Raw genomic sequence first — 23,645 nt, 5'->3', positions numbered from 1 at the left:
TGAACTGCCTGACAGTCCACGCAGGCCATACAGACTGGGATTGACTTTATGAAGTCAGCAGAGTGCTGGGCAGAGGAGCTCAGGTGGGAAGAGACTTTTGGATGCACAAAGAGGATGGCGGTGACTGGCTGGGCAGGCAGTCATACCATATCGAAAGCTCAGGAGGATTGGAGCAGCTGATGAATTCAGCCTGAGTCACATGTGTCATGCTTCTGCAAAAATAGACAACTGCAGCCTCCGTCATCCAAGAGTGAGATGACAGGCACGAGAGCTGCCACACAGGAAACAGAGGCTATGTCTTTGCCAAGATGATGCTGTCAGGGTCTGCTCTGCCCTAGGTCCTTCCGAGATGAATACATGGAAGCTCTAACCAGGACTGATATTTCCCAGGGGGCCCTGATCTAGATGTAGGGCAGCCCACTGGTGAGCCTGTGTTACAGGTCTCACGCTGTTCAGTCCACAGAGGATATGACTTGACCCTGAGCTAGAGGTGGGCTTTTTAGCACACTCCGTAGCAGCTTGTGCTTTTAGCCATGAAAGCACCCAGTTCTGCTGCAGTGGCAGCTAATTGCACTTTCCACCCTGCTGTGGGCTGAGGACCACCACTCTCAGCCCAGATCAAGTATTTGTACTGAATTACCTCTCCTCCAGACTTGGTGGCCCTGCAATTAGATGCTTTGTAGGGTGGAAACCCAGTAGCATAACCATGGGTGGGCTAGTGAGGCAGCATCCAGGGCTTGTGCCAGAATGGAGCTAGGGGGATGTTTCACCCTCCTGCCCCTCCCCCCCAACTCCCCTTGCCCTTGCCCTGCACCTTCTTTGCAGCAGCTAAAGCTGCAACACTGGGAAGGGCAAAGCTACAGGGGCAGCACTCAGTGCCCTGGGCAATGGTGGGGCAGGAGCAGTGGCCAGAGATTCACTGCAGCGGGCTGGGGGGATGTCACCACCTTTGCTTGCTGCCAAAATCAGTGTTTAAATGGCTGTTCAACATGTTGGTGACAACCCCCTCCCCCAAAAGGAGATGACATCTCCTCCTGCAGCAGCAAGCCTCCAGCTGCTCCTCCTGCACTGTGCACTGTCACTGCCCAGGGCATAGGACTGGCTGGTTATGCCTCTGTTGACACCACCAATATCAGGGAGCACTAACATTGCAGGGATTTCCCACCCGCATTCCAGCTGTGCTAATTTTAATTACAAGCCAAGTTTGTGTGGCACTGGGGCGAAAGCCTCAGGTGGCAGCCTGTCTATGGAGCTAGGCTAAACTTCTGTGAAACATGTAGCTCGCTGGAGTCTGTGCTGCTGTCACACACCAGGGACGCAAATTTGCTGGTCTGAGTCGGCCTGTCTTTCAGTCTCCCAGAAATGGGTGCAGTGAAAAGAGGCGTTTCTCCTTTCCCTTCACTCCCTGAGCATGGTGCCTCTTTCACTATGTAGGGGTTTTCCTTCTTGGAGGTTTAGACTCTTGTATGGTCTGAAGTAATGTTTGAGGATATTGCATTGAGCGGAAAGGTTCCCTTGCTTCAGACCCTGGGTTAGTTGGCAAAGCAAGCTAGTGTCCCTTCTTTGAGCACTCTGGGGACAGCGCATGTCAACCACAGAAGCCGGAACTGAACAGCTGTGTTATTTTTAAATTCATGATTTTATGACTCATCAAAAAGCAGGATCCGGGGTGAGCTGCAGCTTGCAGTTCCCTCTGCACCAGCAGTAAAAGGCTCCGCCTTCCTATGTGAAGGGCAGGCTGTTGACCTCTGCAGCGTACCTCCCATATTTATACACAATAGCTACTTCACGGTTATTGGGCATCTAGCACTAGCCCACAGGGCAAGTTGATAGAACTTGCATTTGTCTGGGGCTTTGGGACCTAATAGCATATCAAATTTCTGTGGTCAATAAAACACCCAGTAGGTGGCAAGACGGCATGTGCCTTGGTGAGTGTTTTGGATGAACCACAGACAGAGCCTGCTCATCCTGGGGATGAAACATTCCTTCTGGGGTGCTAAGCACAAGAGTGGAGAGTCTGCTCAAGTGTCCTTGGCTGTGTATCCCCCTTCATCCCTGTGCTGTGTGATGCTGCACGTAGTTCAGTGGTGCCTGTCCCCTAGGAGTGGCACAGTTCAGTGTTGCTATATAGTTCTCATCCTGGGGGTGTTTCATGACCTAGTTCACGGCCAGATTTTCAAAACTGCTAAGCTTTGGGCATGGCTGGGGGCTCTCCATGGCTCTCTGCATGGGCTACTGGGATTTGGGAACAAACACTAATGGAGCATAAGGCTGCAAAACAGACCAGTGGTTGGTAATGGTCTCTGGACTAAGGCCACTCTATGGGCATGTCTGCATGTTCATTAATGCACCTTCATCACAGCGCATTAAGTTTAATACCTGTAATAACATGTACTAACTTAATGTGCTGTAATCAGCAATACTGTGCAATAGCACCAGTGCACGTCTTTTAAATGACACTAATGTGCAGTAGACTAATGTGCTAATGCACAGTAGAATTAGTATGGCTTTTCCCCCGATGTGCTAATTAATGCTCAGTAGAAGTAGTCTGCTGCGCTTTTAGCATCTTGTATAGACACACCCATTAAGTATGAAATATCCTGATAGGGGCAGTGGCAATGGACTAGGAGAGGGAGGCTGAGACAGAGGGGTGACAAAGGTGGGATTTGCACTCAGTGTGCTTGGTTCCCACACTTGCAATTGGGCACCACCCTCTGCAGAACTTCCATAGGCAATCTCCACCCACATGGCTTGTGGGAAGGTGATTTGTTTCAGGGGAATGGGTCGAGGCTATGAGCATCACAGGTTAAAAAGCCACTCCCAGAGTGCCTGATCTGTGACAGGCTCTGACACTACTCTCTACGTCTGATCCTATTCTGCACCACTGCTTTAAAGCATCCTTGTCTAACCAGAGGCTTCTTAGTGCTCCTCCTGAGGTGGTAAGATGCCACGTGCTCCTCTTGAGGTGGTAAGATGCCATGTGCTGATGGATGGGCCCTATTTTAAACAGTGGTTGTCCTCTGTCATCATTCCCTAGGGCAATTATTGGTTAGATCCTGGAGTGCACTGTCATTTTTAGTACTGGGCTGTCCACTCTTGAGGAGCAAAATCCAGATCTTCTGTACACAGAGAAGGTGTCCAGGGCCCAGGTGGCAAGGCCCTGTGTAGTAAAGGCATCTTCTTGGATTGACTGTTTCTGGGCAGCGAGTTGCTGACATGCCTTATTAGGAGGCAGGGGCGGTAGCTTTTTGAATGTTCCCTGGTGGAGTCTTACAGAGCCTGGCTATTAGACCAGTACCCATTCATTGCTTTGGAAGCCAGCCCAATTGGTTCCCCTCTCTGTAAATGTTGGCTTACAGCTATGAAGCTGAACAACCCAGCCATTGTGCGTCTCAGGGCCGCTGGAGAAATCTAGAGTATTTTCATAAGTGTGTGTGTGTGTGTGTGTGTGTGTGTGTGTGAGAGAGAGAGAGAGAGGAGCATCTCCTGCTCCTTCTTCTTCCCTCCTCCCCTTCATGGATGCTTGGTTGCCATGACAATCTTCTCATGGTGATGGCTGCTTTCACATCCTGCCAGCAAAGAAAGAAAGAAAAGACAGAGAGGCTCCCAGCTGGGGAGCCCTCTGTGTCTGTTCTCTTGCTTTATATACTGCTCCCTGTCTGTCTTTTCTGTTCTGATCTGGCTCCATCACAGACCGGATGCAGGAGAGGGGGTCCCCCTGGCACCATGTGCCTCTTTTGGCAGCAGCAGGCTCCAGACTCCGAAACTGGGATGGCCAGACTCATCCAGTGCCACCAGTCCCTGTCGCAGCTGGAGCTCCCAGTCTGGAAGGGCTTGCTCCCTCCCCCTGCCCGTGTCTTTGTTTCTGCCAGCGGGTCCATCCGCCTCCTGTTCTGCACGCTTGCCACTGGCATGTTGCTGACTCTCAGAGTTTGTCAGGCCTACATCTGCAAACAGGCTCTCCCGGCAGGGATGACCTGCAGCTCCATCCCCAGCAGCCCTGTGCTCCAGTGTTCTTTGCCCAGAGCAGGTCTTTTTGCTCCTTCCTACCCCCTGGCTCCAAGAAGCTCACTGCCTTGATGTGTCCTAATGGGTGAGGGGGCTTGGGTGCTTTCTAATTCCCTCCCTCATTTCCTTCCAGCTAGGTGCATCTGTCTCACTCCCATCACCTCCGCTGGATGGGTCAGGGAGGTTCCAGTCTTTCAGGGCTGCTGTGCGCTGACAGTGAGCACTGTGAAGTCCTTTGTGTTCGTCCGCTTCCTCTGTTCTCTCTCCTTTACCCATCACCCCTCTCCATTGACCCTCTGGCGCTAATTATCTTCTCATGAGTAGGTCTGGTGTTGGTGAGCCTGAACTGTAGCAAACTCCTTAGGAAGGCTGTGTTCCCAGATAGCATTGCAGGAAGCCAGGACCAGCATGGTTGCTGTTGGAGCATTACCACGTGTATACAACTTCTCCTGCAGGCTGTCAGGGGGAGGGAGCTGGTGCTGGCCCAAGGTGGTTGAATGTGCCTGTTCCAGCAGGACCTGGGCATGGTCAAGACCCATTTATATGAGGACACTGGCTCCTGGTGTAGCAGTTGTCTTTACAGTGGCACCCCTGAAATAGAGGGACTGACTGTCACTGTTAGTGTAAAAATAAGCAGTAAGCAGGGTAGAGAAGCACCTTATAGACTAACTAAATCGGAGATGCATAAGTGAGCCTGAGCTTACTTCATCAGTTACTACCTGTAGCCTCATCTGGTAGTATCTGATGAAATGAGCTCTGACTCACAAAAGCTTATGCATCCCTGATCTAGTTAGTCCCTAAGATGCATCTCTACCCTGCCATCTGTTAGTGTAGGTGGGACAGACTGCTTCTGCAGTCCCTGCCGAGCAAGTGTGACAAAGCAAGAGGCACTGAGACTGCTGCCAATGCCAGTTCAATGGGCTGGTCAGGCAATGGCTGCTGACACCAGACCAAATTCCTAATGTGGACAGACAGGGCTTTGGTTTAATCTTTCTCAGACACAGCCTGGGGCAAGCTGCCTCTTATCTGTTAAGAGGAGTGAGCTTCCTGCCAGCCCTGCGTATTTATGGGGTTGCCCAGAGACCAATGGATAAGTCCCTAATTGCCAAATAGGCTTAGGTTTCTGAAGTTATGTGTGCTGCTACTAAGGTGCTTGGAGTCCGTCTCTGAAATAAGGGGAGGATGTCCATTAACTGCAGTGCCCTTCGTACCAGGCTTTTGGTGAAGTCAGCGTCCTCCCATTACTGTTTGGACCTTCTCCAGTTTCCATGGGGTCTCCTTGCTTCTTGGCAAAGGCTACATGACAGTATTGGAGGCCTCAGTGCAGTGCCTGGACTCCAAATTCTTTCCTGGTGGAAATGTTATCATCTATACTAGCATTTTCCCACCCCAGGAAACAAGAGGTGCTTTGTGAGCACTGGTGGACACCATGTATCCTTGCACTGTGAAGCTGGTCACCAGCATTGTCCCCATAGTATAAATGGAGAAACTGTGGCATGGAGAAGGAAACCCATTGATTCACCCAAGATGTTACAAAGGGTCAGGAATGAAGCCAGAGATGAAGCTCTCAGTGGGTCACCTGGTACTCAGCTTGGAGTCTCAGGGTCTAGAACTGCTCCTGGCTTTATTGTGATGTATTGTGTAAATGTGGTCAGATCATGTCCCTTTGCATTCAACCAAGGCATGAGGGAAGTGTCCAGAAAGCCAGGGTGTGCTGGCTCTTGTCACTGCTGTCACACTGTAACCTCTAAGTTTCTTAGCTGTTTCAATTGATCCCTGGTTATTGTTGTCTCCTCAATATGCTTAGGAGCTCTTAAAAGAGCAAGTGATACAAGGGAAGAAGCAAGCATGATGCAGCAAGGGTGTCACTCCAACTTTGAGCGGACAAATTTGTAAGCTCAACTAATCCTCCTGGACAGTTCTTTCACCTCAGCACTAACAGGTCTGTTCATCTCTGAGGGCTTAGCAATAGTCCTAGTGGCAAATGCTGTGGCCTCCCTTCTCAAATCAGTGGGCAATAACAGCTTCAGAGGAAGGTAGAAAAAGCCCCATTAAGCTATAACCTGTATAGTTTCTATCTGACCACCGTCAGCGGTTGGCTCATGTACCGAAGTATGAGGATTTATAACCATGGGGTGGAAGGGCCTTTTAAGTGTGTGTGTTGTCATAATCCGTGTCAATCCAGGTCTGCTGTTTTCTGCTCAGGTCTCCGTATTACGGTTATGCAGTAACCTAGATGGCCAGTGCAACTCGTCACACTGCATAATGGGGGCAGTTCTCTCCATTGTACTGCCCAGGATTTCTACCAGCCTTTCTTGATATTTGGCCGTAGTTTTATTCCAGTAGTCCCTCCTTTCCCCCATCCCCCTGAACACAGTCCCTGCCTCCTCTGTGTTTCTTCCCTGTCCTCCGCAGTTCAGCTTGGATTGTAGGATCTCTGGGGTCACAGGTGGGACAGGTACTTAGAAGTGCCATGTTCCCTGAAGCCCTCTTTCTACCAAGTCTTTGCAAGACTTGTGCATGTCAGATGATAAGTACAGGAGGCCATAAATACCTTTTTGGTTTTTTTAAGCAATAGTGAAAAAATATCACTTTAATTAATGGGGGGAAAAATCCTCGTAAAACTTACTTTTTTTTATCAAAACCTTTTTAATTTGAGATCTTCCTCACCTCTCCTTCTGAAAACAAAAAACCAAATCTCTTGGAAAATGTCACATTTTTATGGGACGGGGGACATGTTGGTCAAAAACAATTTTTCTAAAAATAAATAATAATTCAGGACAAAAGCTCCAACTGTTGAACTCTTCTGAAAATGTGACCTTTTGTTATGGGCACTAAGTTGAATTGGGCCTAGAGTTCAAATCTGTCATCCTTGGTGGGGGGACCCCAAATGCAGGGAGAGTTTTGTGATAATTTGACATTTCTGCATCACCTTCCATCACTCAGACTGTCCTGCCCAGAGCAGGAGGGCTGGACCCAATGATCTCACGAGGTCCCTTCCAGCCTTGAACTTCTGTGAATTGATGCATAAACTATGCATGGTGCAGATGGTATTATGGGTGCTAATTCCCACTCCTGACTCCATGGGTTTGGATGTGGCAGCCGTTTTGTGTGAGCTATTAACTATTTAAGATGTGAAATGGGAGATTGAAAAGCTCCTCTCCATGAGATTTCTGCTGTGATGGTTTGGAGGCATGAGTCCCTTTCTGCCAACATGGTTTACCAGGAATTAATAAAAGTATTCCGGAAAAGAAACTTTTTTGCCATTAATTCCCTGAGTGCTTTCTATCTGGACATTCTTGTTGTATTTTATGTAATGGGAGGATTTTTCAATGGGGACTGCATGCGAATTTGCAACTTGAGAGCGCATACACTTCTGCTTCTATGTAGATTTCTACCCTCCTGTTCGAGATGGCCTGGCCTGGGAAAGGTTGGCTTCATCAGCCTTTCTTGGCTTGGGTCTGTGCCTTTCCCTAATGTGTTTTAAGTGCTAGAATTGGTATCTCTAGTTGATTTTTTTTTTTAGTTACTGTTTTTAGTAGCATTGTTTGATCCTTAAATTTGTAGAATGATAAACAGCTTTCACTAGTGCAAAATGTGGTGATCTAGCACTAGAATTGGTATCTCTAGTTGATTTTTAATTACTGTTTTTAGTAGCATTATTTGATCCTTAAATTTGTATGATGAGAAACAGCTTTTACTAGTGCAGTGTGATGATCTAGCTTTTACAGTGATAATGGCCTGATTAACCATTGGAACAGACTGCCAAGGCCTGCAGTGGGCTGAAAGAAGTAAACCAAGGTGTGGAGCTCTCCGATCTGCTGTAACTCAAACTGTAGTCATGGGGCTGAATTCAGGGATCCCTGAATGATCCTCTCTGGGCAGTGCAGCAGCAGCCAGCAGCGGCCACAGAGCGAGACCAGATCGGGGCTGAGAGCAGAAACGTGCCGCTAAAGGGACTGTGATGCCTGGGAGGCGAGAGCCTTTGGGGCAGGGAAGGGGAGGGTGGCTTGCTACCAGTTACTTCTGAGCTCCTTGTTGCAGTGCCAATGAACACATCCTGCTGATCTAAGCCTCTTGCTTGGCTGCCTCAATTATTAGTTCATCATAACAAGGTCTGATTTTTAGATCTGATCACCAGTGAATCGAGGTGAAATCTATGGGGAAAGTGGGCTCTGGAATTTGGGCCCTAAGTGTCTCAAAAATGGAGTACTCCAAATTAGAGGCCATAGCTAAAACCATGGGTCTTAATTTTATAGCAGAATGAGTGGCTGGGTGGGAACCTGGGGGCTCCAACTTAAACTCCTTTTGTGTTGCATGCAGCCCGTGGGCTGCCAGTTGGACAGCCATGGTGTCAGCAGTGACAGTTGGGGCTGTACAGCTCCAGGTAACGATTCATTTAGGAGAAGGCTAAAGGCCTGTCGACCGACCTAGTAGGTATTGCATCAGTTGGCAGATAAGTCATGGATGAGAAGGTAGGATGGGAATGCAGAACCTTTGGCATCGGATCTGTTACTTTGTGCAGGTTATACAGGAAGCCATGAATTAATCTAGGTAGTAAATAAATGTTTAAGAGGAAGCAATAGCACATTATTTTGTAACCAGAGTCCAGGCCCATGAATGGGATATCTAGTTCTTTTCTGTGCTGTACAAAATAAAGAAGTGGGGGCGTTTCGTGCTTGTTTTGTTTTTGTTTTCCGGGGGGGGTCATAAGAGAAGGATATTTTACATAGACATTTCTTCCTGCCTCCCCCTTTTGAAATTGTACCAAACCTCACTCCAGGTCATGAAGCCAAGCAGGAGGCTCTCATGAAAAGTTTACCGGTGTGGGCCTCTCTGGACACCAGAAATAAAGGCCAAAGTCCTCTCTGATATAATACACTCAAACCAGGCTTCTGTGCAGCCTACTGCTATGGTAAATAGACTAGTGGGCAAACTTTCTGTCCAACTGTTTTTTTCCTCCCAGAAAATAATACGAGATTTTTCACAAAAGAAAGGTCTTTTTATATTTAAAAAAAAAAAAGCGCGCACAAAATTTTTTAACAACTGGATCTTCTTACGGAGAGTTTTTTGCTTGTTTAAAATTCTCAACTAGCTAGTGAGAAACTTCTGTGAATGAGCGTCTGTGCCTCTCTGTAGGTTTGTTGCTTTTCCATTGTATTTAGTGACATCAAAGAATAACCTCTTTTTGAGCTATTCTAATCTAATTTTGTGCTCGTGTTTGCTAATATCAGGCGTTCAGGTGAGTCACTTCTCTCAAATCCTATAAATAAACTTCTTCCAGGATGAGACTGATGTTCCCATTCTTAGAATAGCTTCATCCCCAGAGCTAAGTATAGCCCCTCCCCCCGACCTAACTCTCTCGTGCTTTCCCCAGTGTAGTTGCTTTCTGTGTGGGTAAAGTCAACATCTTTTATTCCAGTGTAGCTCCATGGGTAGAGAACTGAGCTGAATGGCAGGATATGCCTGCATGTGCTCCTGGCTCTGCTGCTGTCCTGCTGTGTAGCCACACGCAAGTTACTTCCCGACTCTGTGCCTCAGTGCCCCATTTTTCGAGACGGGAAGATCTGCCTGTGCAGTGTGCACTGATGACAAGAGCTCTGTAAGAGCTGGGCATTATTAATATGCTGCGCCACAGGACAGGGGGAAGGATGAGTGAGTGGAAATGTGAAGATAAAGCTTGCACTTAACCAATAAAGTGAGTAGAGGCGAAGGGCTTGTGCTCAACAAGACCCTAATTCTCTTACTTCTTCCAGGTAAGTGAAGACCTCCTGGCCCCTACTGTCTGTGGGCTTGAGACCACCACAAAACCTTCTTTTTCCATTTTAATCAAACACGAGTCTGTGATCACTGCTGCTGCCATTTCACTGATTAATGTTTATATTTCCATAGTGCCTAAAGATGTCCACTGGGACTGGGGGCCCTGGGGCTTTTAGCATATCTAAAAGTGCTACCCCAACGTACCATTTGCTCACTCAGATCATCGGCAACACGGCTGCTACCATCTTGAGTCTGGTACCTGGTGTTGTTCACAAAGTCCAAGCCTTGGAGTCTCTGGATTCTGTGAGCTGCTTAGCTGGGCAGGAAAGACTGCTGGGGTCAAATAACCCCAGCAAGGGGAGTGTCCAGTCTCCTTCTGAAGATCTCCTGAGTAGGTGCCTGCACCACCCCGCTAGGAGTCTATTTCAGAGCCTAGTCTCATGGACAGTGAAGAAATTATTCTTCTTGGGTGGGGGGGTTGTTGTTTTTTAAGAATGTAAGGTATTTTTCTACTAAGCCTTCTACAGCTATATGTGCCAAGGCATATGAACGGAATGTCCCCCCGCTCCAAGGCTTCAAAAATCCAATAAAGAGACCCCCTCATTCCTTGGACCAGTCTCATGATTTTGAGGGTGCTTGGGGTTGGCAGTGCTGTCACATTTTTTTGTTTTTAGCAGCTGCTTGGTATTCCAGTTTATAAATAAAGAATCCAGTTATTTATGTGATAAAATGCTTTGCAAGTGCCCGTGTTCCATTTAACAAAGGGGAATTAGTTCCTAGGGTGGTATCTGGTTGTAGCGGGGGGGTATTGTATGGAGGAGACATTCTGGTTCCAAAACACTATTTGTTGCAGGGAATATGTTTGATTTGGTGGAGAGCAAGAGACCCGGAGAGGAGTGTGCTCTGTCACTGCAGTACTTGTATGGTATCTTTGCTCCTGTGAATGGCACGAGTAAGACAGAAAGTGCTTCCAGTGGTCCTACTCCACCCATGGCCCTAGTGCAATATGGCTCCCTCTCCAGCTCTCTTTGTTTTGAATCCTGAATGGTGCTTATTTCTTATTTAACTGTTTTAAAGGATGAATTTGAGATAAATTATCTTCTCTAAAGTACCTGCCCAGGCAGGCCCAGTGGCAATGAGTCAACCCAGAACTGGAGAACTGGTTACAGTGGGTATTTTTTTTAATTTGAACCTGAACTGTAATTTTGTCGTGTCGGCCGAATCTGAACTTGAATAGAATGTGGGGTGTGGGAGGGAAATGGGTTCCTGGTTGAAAAAAAAGATCAGCCTTTTTATTTATTTATTTATTCTGCATTTTCATGTTTGTAGGGTTTTTTTCCATCCCTGTTTTAAAAGCTACTGTGATTTTTTTTGTAATGCTTGTTCTAAGAGGAGTCCAGCCCACAAGACTGGGGAGGGAAAGGGGAAGCTTTGGAGTTGAACCACACTGGAGGCAGCAGGAGCCCCCAGGTGAACCAGTTCTGAGAGCAACTCCTCTAGGGAAGAGCAGTAGGGGAGAATATAGACATTGACAGTGGACACATAAGGCTTAGACTGGTTTAAGTGCAGTTTAAACATAAAGTGAACAGACAGACAAACCTGTTTAAACCAATTTAAAGCTGCTTAGAATGGTTCAAAAGTATACCTGGAAAATCAGGTCCTCTTTTGAACCAATTGACTGCGAGTTGGTTTGATGTTGCATGTGGACATCAAGTGGTCCGTGACACAAATCCGGTCAGTCTTCCAGGCATCCCATGCTGCATCACTCCCCAGTCCCTCCCACTGTTATAACTGGTCTTGTGGTACATGGCTATAACTCTGTTGCCCCTTCTCCTCCTTATGTTGGTACTTTTTATCAATGAGATCCCTTGCACTGCTTGTTTAATAAAAGCTGTCCTTCTGACAACTAGCTGTGTCCTCACTCCCAACTCAACTTCCCCCACAATACCCAGCCCTGGGGACAGCTCCCCACTCCAGTTGTTCCACTCTCTCCATGCCCTGAACTCAGCGAAGCAAGCCACAGGGCCCGTTCCCACCCCTCACCAGCTAGGTCTCCAAACTCTACCATCCCTAGTCTACCCCTGGAGCAGATCTTTCCTTTACCCATCCTGGCTGGGTACAACATGCATCTCAAAGCCTGCTTGGGAGGAGTCTGCCCAACCTGCCGAGGAGGACGGGGAGGAAAGGAAGAGTGCAATCCATACTGGTCCACTGTGACTTAGAGAATTTGGCTGACTAGCACCTGGAGCAGAAGTGGCTGGGGTGGGAACTGCTGTTCAGAGCATGGTTCATGTCCACCCACTAGGGAAACACCTGCTTGGTTCATTCCCTCAGGCACCTGGTGCAGGAGAGGGAAGGACCAGCAATGTTCCTTGGGGTGGAATGAATGTGGAGGGCACTTAAACCTGGCCATGTGCCAGTTCCCACCGATGGGCTGCATCCTGCAATTTCCCTTGGGTGTGGCATTCCCGGCCCAGACTTTGCCACTCCAACCCAGAGGTGGCTGCATTCTAGTGTCGGGCAGAGTGACCCCATGCAGTGAGGCACTCCATGCTGCAGACTGCCCTGGGAGGGATAAGATTGTTCTGATCCCTTTTAATTTTTTTTGTCCCCTCCTCTGCAGGATCCGTCCTCAGCTGTCAAAGGAGAAGATTGAAGGATGCCACATTTGCACCTCAGTAACGCCAGGGGAGCCCCAGGTGTTGCTGGGAAAGGACAAGGCTTTCACCTATGACTTTGTCTTTGACCTGGACACGTGGCAGGAACAGATCTATACTACTTGTGTTGGCAAGCTCATAGAGGGCTGCTTTGAAGGCTACAATGCAACTGTGCTGGCATATGGACAGGTACTGGAGTTCCTTGTCTCTGTCTTGGCCAATGTAACCGTGCTGTGTATTGCTTAGCTACTGAGCCCTACACCAGCAAAGTCATGGGGAGATACCTGCAGGGAGATGGTAGGTGTTGCTGCAGGCTGGTGGGGAGGTTTGCTGGCAGAGGCCTAGACCTGGGATAGAAAAGGGGAGGGAGCTGGGATTGAGGCATCCGCCAAACGTATTGGAGGGTCTGGGCAAGAATAACTGAGGTTTGGGAAGCTTCAGGTTTGGTCTGGGGTTATGGCAGGGCTAGTGGAGGGGGAGCCTAGGACTAGAATAATGAGGCAGCAGGTATAGCTTGGGCATCAATGGAGCCATGCATGTGTGGGAAGCCCATAGCTTGGTGGTATGGCAGAAAGCCACCTTGGTTTCTCCCCAAAATCTCTGCCCTGTGACAAGGTGATTAAGATGGGCCCAGCACAGAGGATTCACACCTCAGCCTGTCTCTTTAGGTAACTTGAGCTGGCTGCATTCCTGAGGCGGGGGGAAACCTGCTCCCTCTGCCCACGTGACTGGCATCGGCTACCTGGGTTAGGGGCATCTACCTGGTGGGCTGGAGTCTGCCTGCTAACTGGTGATGTATTTCAAATTGGTTGGTGGACAGCCAGTCGGGGCTGGCCTCCGCTGGACCAGGTGAATGAGGTCACAGGGGCTATATAAGTTAGGACGGGCTAGGAGGGTGTCTCTTCGGCCATGAGGTGAGGCAGCAGCCATGTGGGGGACACAGAGAAGCTTTACCATCTGAAACTGGCTCTCTCCCCCAAACTCATGAGCTAGAAGCTGCCTACCTCCAGAGGGGAAACTTCACCGGCCTTTGAAAGATGCTTGTGAGTAAGCTACTCGAGATCTGGTTCGATATCTAGCTGGCAGTAACTCAGATGCGTGATCAAAAGGCTACCTCAGCCACACTGTTTGCTCTTTAGGATTTCTAGGATATTGCTCAATCTTGTACCCTATTTTCACCCCACTCCTGTAATCAATAAAGTTCTCCTTTGTGACTCATGTGGGAGACTTATTGAGGGGCGGTCTAAATTATGCCTAAGGTCTGCGGACTAAGGGAGACTTTCCTTTTTGGCCCCTGACTTGGGGAAGTGCCCCAAGTGCCTGTACTGGGTCGAGTACCTGTAGGACATTAGGCCTGTGTTTCCCCAAGGACACAGGGCCGAGAGTGAGTCCATTCTCGGGGTGGCGGCAGCTACGTTACCCCCAGGCTAGCGGGTGTGCTCCAGGAAGGGGGTCGGCCGGACGTAAGGCGCCCTAGGGAGGCATTCGGAGCCCGGGAGGTGGGCGGGCGCAGGGAGGTGGGTGGCTCAATGCAGGAGCGCCCCCTACTGGCCCGCCACAGGTGGAAGCTACAGGCTGCAGTGGAGGCTACTGGCAGCACTGGGTGGCTTGGGTCCAGGACTGAAGCCCCTCTGCCATACTCTGCATGTTGTGCCATAAGGCAGCTGTCTGACTGCTTGTGTCTTGCCCCTTTCAGACCGGCGCTGGTAAGACGTACACAATGGGCACTGGCTTTGACATGAACATTTCTGATGAGGAGCAAGGGATAATCCCACGTGCTATCTCCCACCTCTTCAGTGGCATCGAGGAGCGCAAGCGGACAGCACAGGAGCAAGGCGTGGCAGCCCCGGAGTTCAAAGTCAGCGCTCAGTTTCTAGAGGTAGTGCATGCATGAGAGCGCCAGGCCTAGGTCACGCATGGAGCTCTTATCCTACTACTGATGGAGGGGGTGGGGTGAGAGTCTCTCTTCTGGAACTGTCTGGGCCCAGAGGACTGAAAACCACAGCTGCTGGCTTCCTGCTGCAGACAGCACGTGCTGTTGGCCCCGTGTTCACAGTGCTGGTGGTTTTTACCTTTCGGTTTCTCAGGGCAGCAACATCCCTGCTCACTCTGCCAGTGGACTAGGCCAGCTCTCTGGCAACCAGTGGGACACATTCATCTACAGCTGACGTGAGTCCAAGCTTCCAAATGGGAAGCTAGAAAAAGGGAAAGCTACAAGAAATGCCATCCTTTGGGAAGTGCGAGCCAGCCTTCTTGGAAGGTGCCACCAATCTGCCTTGTGCTGTCCCCAACTACCACTCTGATTCTCCTTCCCCTTCCTGATCTGCTGCTCTGCTTTCTGCTTTCTCCCCTGTATTTCTTGTCTATCTTGCTGTTTTGCTTTCTGCTTCCGGACCCATCTGCCACTGTGCTGCCTGTCCCCTCCCCAGGGCCCAAGGAGCCCAAACCAAGGCTTCCTCTGCCACTTGTGACACCTATGCTGCAGACTGGCCACCCCGGCTTTGGGGAATTATGTTAAGAAAAGTGTTATGGTTCTTCCCCCACCCCCTCCATCTCTCTTGCTCATCAGCTTAGTTGGTGACCTGGAAATAATGCACTGGCTTCCTTCCCACCTCTTCACTGTGTTTTTTCCATTTCCAGGGCATGATTTATCATGCCTGTATTACTAATAGACACTCTCCTACAGTGTCATTCATCTGGAATGGGCCTGTAGTGTCTTGTAGACTATGTACATATAAACCAGTGGCTCTCAATCTTTATAGATTCAAGGCACTCCTCATTAGCATTGAGGAAAATGCCAGATCTTAGTTTTCACTCGTTCTCTGACTGTAGAAAACTAATAGAGCACCTTTTCTGGTGCAGAGAACTCAGAAAGACCACAACAGATCAGAAAGTTTTCAGCATTATGGATTCCTGTTTGAAATCCCTGGGGTTATCTTGTGAATCGTGTTTGCACACCTCACGGTGCTAATACTGCTTGGACCCCATGGCACACCTGACAGGATCTGAATGCACCCCCGAGTGCCACAGCACCCTGGTTGAGAATCACTGGTATAAACTCACTTTACCCAGAGGTGACATGCAGCTGGGTCTGGGGTGGAACTTGAGGAAAAAACATACTGGACGAGTCTACATACGATGCTATGTCACCATAGCGATGCACTACGGTTATGTAATATCCACAGGTGTCTACACATGACCAGCAGCTATTTCACCATAGCGGCGTTGTTATAGCATGCCGGTATGGTGAAATAGGTGCTAAAAATAACCGTGCACCACGTGTACGGTACATTACAGGCACATTGCACTGTGCTTTAGTACTTTCTTTTGGACAACAACATCGCTGTAGGGCACTATGTAGACAAGCCCCTGTAACATTAACGGTGTTTATGTATGTGCTCTGGGGAGGAAGGGTAGCATTTTAATTAGAGTGGCTACAAAAGCCACTCCAATTAAAGCACCTGGAGCATCCCGTGTATTAGTGTCCCTGCGCTGAAAAATGGCAGTGGGGGCACTTTAAAGCTTGTTTGATGAGCTTTAGATAAAGTGCCCCCGCCACCATTTTTCAAAGCAGGGTCACTAATACATGTAACGGTAATTACCACGCTCCAGCAGACTCGATTAATCAAGTCTGCTCCGACGCACTGCAATTACAGCACGTCAGGGCAGCCTCCCTGCATGTGCATAGGTGCCTTAATTGTCAGGCCAGGACAGGAACGCGTTGGAGTGAGTTCTGTGATGGAATTTTTGAAGGGAGCTGGTAGCTAAACCAAGTATCCTGAGAAGCTTTCTGTTTGCAGGAGTTCAGGGCATAACCCCAGAAATGTCAGGAGAGTTGTACAGGACTGGCTTTGTGTGTGCTGTTTTGACCATACTTGTAGAGAGAGGATGTCTTGGGATCCTTGTGTCTAGTGACCCGAGCAGAGAAACTGGCTATCACAGATTTCACAAGAAATCCATACGGTGCTGTTTACTAGATCCCTGTGCATGGATTTACAGGATCCATGCATCTCGACTGCATGGAGCACCTTGAGCTTCAGTGCCCCGCAGGCTGTTCATAATGCCAAAACATCTCTTCGACAGAAACCGAAGGCAAAGATAAGCATTTGATTCACAGCTGTGACTAGAGAGGGCTGAATGAAGGGAGTTTGGTGGCTCCAAGTTCTGCTTCTGCCTTTGCCCCTGAATGCTCTTAATGGCCTCATTAATCACCTTGGAGGTGCTGTTCGCTTCATTCTTGCAACAGGCTCCTGAAGTAGATTAACAGTGATAGCCTGTTTTACAGGTTGGGAAACTGAGGCACAGAGCAAGGAAGTGGCTTGCCAAAGGGCACACTTTCAAGCTTGGGCCAGAACTGGGATCAAAGTGTTTGGATAAGATGTAATCCATTAGAGTCTCCTCCCCTCACTGCTGGGAGAGTCACTGTGGGCCTCTGCTTTTCCCTCTGGACATGTGAAGTCAGTACCTGCATGACTCAGAGTGTATCTATACTTGCTTTCAGGTATCCGCTGTATCCCCATTTGGCCCCTTGGGAAATCTTCCCAGCTTCCATTGCACCCTCCCCTGCTCTTCTGAGAAACCCAACCCCAGATCTAAAGAACCTGGCAGCGCTTCTCCATTCCCAAGGATTTGTAGCTGGGGAACAGCTCGGGTCACTAAGCCGTCTGTTCTGGTATGGAAGTGAGACACAGGAGGATTTCCTGACTCTTCTCAACTCCCTTTGAAATCCCTTTGTTGGGGTCAAGGTTATTTGAATGGTGGAGAGCTCCACTCCTCCGGTTAGCTGGTGCTGGTGGCTGTGGCTCCCCAGTAGCAGGCACCCAGCAAGGACCCTGACCATAACTGAAGAGGGAGCCAGAGAATCAGAGAGAGGCACTCAGGGAAACGGGATGAAACCCATCTAGCCCACACACCGTTGGCTTGGCTGGCAGCTCCCGGGAGCCTGTTCCCTGGGGCTCCAGCTTAGCCTGCTCATTAAATGCCCAGGGTAGTAGGATTTCAGCCCCATAAGCTCCCAGGACCTAATTGACCTGGTTGTCAGGAAGTCTTTCCTGCTATTCAGCCTGGATTTCCCTTACCTCAGTTCCTCCCAACAACATCCCCTCTGGGAGAGCAGCAATCAGTGGATGGGGCTGTGTAAATCTGGGTGGCTCGCTACGATTGTTTGAAGTAACTGTGGATCTGGACCCAGCAGTGTTCGTTAGCCATGTGCCTGGCCATCCCCGGTGCTGGCTGGGAGGGTGCATGCCCTTCAGAGAGCCGGGCTGGGGAGGCTCAGGGAGGGGACTTTCCCTGGCCTCACTGAGCTTGCTTGGATTCGGCACAAGAGGCCACAGACTCAGAAGGCCCAACGCTGCAATCGTGCAGGAGGCGGCCTGTGTGGTGGCTGAAGTGGGTGCTTAGCTTCTGGCTTCAGTGCCTGTGGCTTTGGCAAAGGCTGCTGGATTAGCTGGAAGGACCTCAGAGGCTGCAGCGTTGCGTGGGTTAATGGCACTGGCATCCTGGAGGGGTTTTGCGAGGCTGTGGCCTGCCTGTGGAGTTCTGGTTTGTTTATAGCCAATTTTTTTTAAAAAAATTGTTTTCATTTGGGATATTTTTGGCTTTTTCGCTTCAGAGACTTTTGATGCCTAGGCTGCAAGAGGCCTGGGGGGCAGGAGTTTCCTCCAGATTACTTGCTTCAGTATATTCAGAATTGCTTGTTTGTATCCTTAGCCTGCTCTGCCCAACTTGATCTGGACAATGAGCTCTGTCGTGGTGGTAAGAAGCCCCTAGCGTAGACAGTGCTTAGGTACTCTTCCTCCGTGGACCTCAGAGCACTTCACAAAGGCAGTCAGTACTATTATAGTGGGGAGAAACTGAGGCACGAAGGTGGGAAATGACTTGCCCCTGTCAGTCACGCATAGGCCTGTGGCAGAGCCAGGAACAAAACTTGGGTGCCTGGAGCCCCAGTCCAATGCACTGTCCATTGTCCTGTCCTGCATCCAGTTACCGTCGTCAGTGGAATTGTCCTGGTGGGAGACTGCTCGTGTAGACAGAGCTGCCTTTAGCTACAGGATTGCATGGCAGGCCAGAACAGCGCCAGGCTCCCTGCAAATCCAGCGGTGAAATGCAGGGGAATGTCCCAGGGTAGCTATTCTAGGGGCTTCTGCCTGCCCCTTCTTTACAAGCAAAATTCTCCTTCTCCCCAAGGCAACTGCCCCTGAGTGCTATGGGCCGTGGACAATGCGGTTAGGAAAGGTGCTGCTGTCGGCATGTAGCAGACGCTGTAGCTGTAGCTCAGGCGACAGTTAGCGCTCCGGAAGCGGGCCACGTGCAGGGTGAGGGAGTTTAGCCCTTGCGGCTGCAGGCTGATCTATATCTTGTGACTCTCCCCTCCCTGAGTAGGCTCCTTAGGGGGAGATTTTACTGTTCTAGGAGCTGGCTTCCCCCAGGGACAGGGTAGAACAGATTAGCCTTTATCCACAGAGATCATCTGTGGTCATTTCTCCCCAGCCCCTTGAGCCGGGTGCTTGTGCTACTTGCAGGGAATCCACTCACCGGGCTTAGTAGACCAGGAGCAGCGAGCTCCCTGATGCAGGAGCTCTGAGCTGGCAAGCAGAGCACTGACACTGCAATGCCTGTGGAGGGGCTGGGCAGGTGAGGCCTGGCCTAATGCTGGGGCCTTTTCTGATGAGCCATTTTTTTTTGTTTGAAAATGCAGCTTTGTGCAAAGAGAACTTGGAAGGGGAGGGACTGGCTTCCATGAAGCTCTGGTTGGAAAGGGCTCTTGGATCTACAGTGGGATTTCTGGTCAAAGTGAGAAGCAGCCGTAACCCCTGCCCCAGAAGAGCCATTAGCTGGTGGTCCTGGCACTTGTGTTCCTGCAAGACATCGCACTCACTCAGAGCAGAAGCTGAAGTGTTAGTCTCCTACATCCTGGGCAAGTACCCCAACTCCCAGGCTCTGGTTTGTTCTGGGGTCGCTCATCTGACCCCAGTGCTCTTTCCTATTTGGACAGGGGATTGGACATGATGATCTGCTGAGGTCCCTTACAACCCTAATATCTATGAATCTATTCTTTCTCTCCCCTGGAAAACACTGAAAGCCTTCGTGCCGTCATTATAAGGAGTGGGAGAGTCATGGAGTCCTTGTAGGGAGTGATTGCTCAGGACCACTGCAACCTTGTCCGGTCTCTTAGGGTGCCTCCCGAAGCCAGCCCAGGCTTGGCTTCTAGAGCAAGGGCAGGAGCCTGGCTCCTCCTTGCTCTGAGACCCTTGTTTTTTGGCCCACAACCTCCTTGGTGTTTTTGTGGCTCTGACTCCAGGAGCTTCTAGTTCAGCCCTGAGAGGGCTTTGCCTTCTTGGGGAGAACATGTGCAGTGCAAAGATCCAAGCAGCAAAGCAGACATCTCTGCTTTGATGAAAGCATTTATTGTCATAAAGATCACATGGTAAGAAGACCCTGGCCCCAGCCCAGCCTGCACAGCCCCAAGCACCCCAAAGTTAACTTAGCTCTTCTCTCTCCAGTCTGCCCAGCTTCTCAACCTCCAAGTTGCTCAGCTGCTCCCCTTCCCCAGGCCACCTAGCCAGGAGCTAACACCCTGCTTGGACCTGCTCTGCCCATTGTTATCCCTTCAGCTTCTCTGGAGCCTCCTGGGTGTTGCTGGCTATCCTACCTTTGCTGATGTGCCAGCCAGGCTAATCAAATCCTGTTGATGCTGGTGCTGCATCTTGTCCTGTCCCACCCAGTAGGCAACTCTGGCTTCACTGTCTCCGTAACCCAGCGGGGACCAACCTTTTTGGCAGACATGCCACAAATTAAGCCCGTGCCCTCCCCAAGTGCCACTCCAATTCTCTCTCTCTGCCCAACCTGCTGCTCTGCTTTCTCCTCCCTACCCAATTTGCTGCTCTGGTTTCTACTTCTTGCCCTGTCTGCCCTCTCCCTGATCTGTTGCATGCACACAGGCTGCCCATGCCACTTGTGGCACCTGCTTTAACCCATTCTTTTCCTCCCTTGTATAAGTTAACTGGGGAAAACTGAGGTGCACAATGTTATTACAGCAAGAACACCTTTAACACAGAAATGTTACAGTAAATCCTATATGCCATCACAGGAAGCACTTGTGAAGTCTGGGTTGGGAAAACAGCCCCCCAGCTGCAGTCCAGGGCCACTTAATCTACCCAATGACTCCAGTCCTCTGTCCCTAGAGCAGCAATTCTCAATGGGGGGATATGGCAATGGTTCGACTTTGAAGGGTGCTGTGAGGTGTGAGGAGATGAACACAGTCTCTTGCTCAGCCTTACCTGGATGCTCTCCCTCCCCACCCCGCTACCCGGCCCTGCTGTGAAGAAGTAACACTAATAAGCAGGTGTTTGAATGGAGTGCTGCTGAATTCACATAACTGTCGAGTCTAAAACAGCAGAGAATAAGGCCATAAACAGCCAGGTACCAGCACAGCTTCCCTTTGGACCATCAGCTCACCTGGCAGCCTGTTCATTAGCTTCATGTTGCAAGAGCAGCTGCCTCTTGTGTGAATGACATGCCCAACATCATTCATCTCTGCTTAGCTGACAGAGGGAAAAACTAGGTTACCTGACCTGGTCGGGGCCAGCTACACTGCAGGCCAGGGTGGAAGGATGGGCTTTGTGGGATGGGACCCAGGTTTCGTAACTATAACCCTGCTTTACCACACTTGATGTGACCAGGCAGGGCAATTTTTCTCTCCATGCCTCAGGCCGTCATCAGTACAGTGGGGATATAGCCCTGGGGTTATGAGCCTGGCCTTTCTGCTGGACTGTCACTACCTGCACCAGCACCCCTGCCGTGTTGAACCTTTCCCCCCTGTACTGGGACTAAAACTCTCTGCCCCATGTTCAGTCCTGAGCCTCTAGTGGCCTGTCCTATAGGCTATACCCGAGCTGCTGTGCAGGGGAACAAGGAAGTGTGCTGGTGCTTTGCTAATCTGGGGAGGGGAGAATAGGCCTCCCGCTCCCTGCTGTCTGTGAGCTCCTGGCTATAAGCCCTAATTAGCTCCTTTTTCCAATGGGGCGGGTCGGTTGGTCTGTGACCCTTGCCAGCATGCCTGACTTGCCAGGGTCTGCCTGATTGCTCTGGATAATTATGCTGTCGGGGCTGCTGGGAATCAATCCCAGATGCTCCAGGCCCCAGAGGAAGCAGGGTCTCCAGGCGTGCAGCAGTGTGAAATGAATGATTGCAGCTCATACAGGGAACACTCACCCTGCAGGGCCAGAGTCATGGCTCTTTCCACTCTTGGTAAGATTTTAAGATGAAACAAAGTAGGGCTGAGAGGGTGGATTCAGGGCCAGGACTCCTGGCTTCTTCTGGTTCTGTCACTGCATAGAGGTATGTTGCCTCTCCCTAGCCAGGTGACAGCTGCACAGACCTGTGGAAGTGTGCAGCTCTGCACCACTGCTTCATGCAGCAAGGAGACACTCACGGGTAGAGAAGACTTGAGAGAGGGATTTTTGCTTCCTCCTGTCTCAAGGGCTCTTCCTATGTCTCCTCTTATTCCTGTTTAGACCTTGCTAGAAAACTTTAGAGCCCAGAGAGACTTCCTGCTCTCATCCTTGGGCATAAGTGAGTGGCCGGTGCAGGCCTGGGGGTCAGCAGGCTTAGCTGGCAGTTAGGACCAACCAGCAAACTGCAGCTGGTATTGTTGCAGTGATGCCTACGTGCGCACTGTATTGCGCTCCCTCCTGCAGTGTAGCAAGACTCCAGGGGTTTGATGGAAACAAGGGGAAGGAGGACTATGGCCTCTATTCATGCCTTCATGGCATGGTAGGAAGTCAGCCCCAAACTCGCATGCTGGGCTCCTCTGAGACCCCTGCTGTCAGTAACTCCGTGCTTTGTGCCTTCCTTCTGCCTCAGCTGTACAATGAGGAGATCTTGGACCTGTTTGACAGCGCCAGGGACCCTGACTCCCGCCACCGGAAATCCAACATCAAAATCCACGAGGATGCTAATGGTGGGATCTACACGACTGGTGTCACCTCCCGCCTCATCAACACACAGGATGAGGTGAGTGGTGTGTGGGGTCCCGTGTGGTACACAGATCCCAGTCCCCTTGAATGCTGTTCTGTATTCGGTGGATAGGGAGCAAGTGAGGGGCAAACAGCTCATAGGTTGGGGTTGGAAAGGAGGGTACGAATTCTGGGAAGTACAGCATCACCTCTTCTCCCACAGAGTAGGGGATGTTCAGCATTCTGCAGGCCAGGGCTGCTCACTGCCCCTGTTAGGTCTGGCTGTTGCTAGGATGGTCAGGTCTCCTGTGATTGTGGGATAAAAGAGACTGGAGGGATGATGGGTCAGCTACCTGCATGCTCCTTTGCAATGTAATGGCAGTACCTGGGAACACCATGCACTTTTGGTTTAGTCTGCTGCATTCCTAGCCCTAAAAAGAGATCAGAGCGGGAGAGGGCGCTTGGCTATATTTCCTCTGCCCCTCCCGCCAGCACCCAGGGCTGTCTCAAGGACTTGTTTTTAGTGTTGTCTTCCAGGATAAGAGGATGGTCCTTCATCTGTTCCCCATACTTAGCACAAAGCCTTACAATGGGAGAGAGAACCCATGGTAGCTTGAATAAAGGGTTAATTGCCTACTGACTTGTAGCCGGAGAAGAAGTGCTTTTAGTCCACTCCCACTATCCTTTCCATGTTGTGCTTCCCCAGGGAGGCTTGGATTGGCCCTGCTCCCCCAGAGATGGCCTCCTGGGGACATGGGTCTGTGGCCTCACTTGAAAAGAGTCTAAGTATTCCTTTCTCTGACCCTTAAGAGCTGTTAACCAAGCTCTAGTCCAGAAGGGATGAATGGGTGGCTTGGGCAATTGCAGACACCAGGCATGTAAGTACATGAAATCAGGATGTTGGGGCCTTCTTTTGGGCACACAGGTGTCTTGACAGAACTGCACACTGAGGACAGGTTTCAGAGCAGTCCAGGCAGCTATAGGAGTAGACACTGCTCGGTGTGGTGCCTGGTGCTGATTCACCTGTTGTATTATTCAAGACTATGTATGGGTGGATCCAAGGTTTGAATTTGGCTCAGTACTATCTGTACATTAGAGGATGCCACAGGGGCAGTGTGGTTAGTGGTAAGGGTGCTAGTCAGGGACCAGGACTAATGCAGCCTGGCTTCTATTCCTAGTTCTGCCACTGATATGTTTGAGGAGCCTTGGGCAAGTCTCAGCTGTGGCAAGAGGCTTGGTGCTCCTACCACTTTGGTGCTGA

At 50.1% G+C, this 23,645-nt stretch overlaps 1 protein-coding gene across 4 annotated transcripts in view; it reads left to right on the top strand.

Moving 5' to 3' along the window:
* Nucleotides 1-23,645, top strand: part of KIF21B (kinesin family member 21B) — an 80,823-nt gene that overhangs the window by 18,048 nt on the left and 39,130 nt on the right. For all 4 annotated transcript variants that reach the window (XM_090025581.1, XM_090025579.1, XM_090025578.1 and 1 more), the window contains exons 2-4: nt 12,392-12,614; nt 14,122-14,304; nt 22,293-22,442. In XM_090025581.1, the coding sequence (XP_089881707.1) occupies nt 12,392-12,614; nt 14,122-14,304; nt 22,293-22,442 (556 nt within the window). The remainder of the gene's footprint in view (nt 1-12,391; nt 12,615-14,121; nt 14,305-22,292; nt 22,443-23,645) is intronic.

Source organism: Crocodylus siamensis, chromosome 13, assembly GCF_052110815.1.
Source record: "Crocodylus siamensis isolate JL-2025a chromosome 13, ASM5211081v1, whole genome shotgun sequence".
Taxonomy (NCBI): domain Eukaryota; kingdom Metazoa; phylum Chordata; order Crocodylia; family Crocodylidae; genus Crocodylus; species Crocodylus siamensis.
This window is presented reverse-complemented; position numbering and strand designations above follow the sequence as displayed.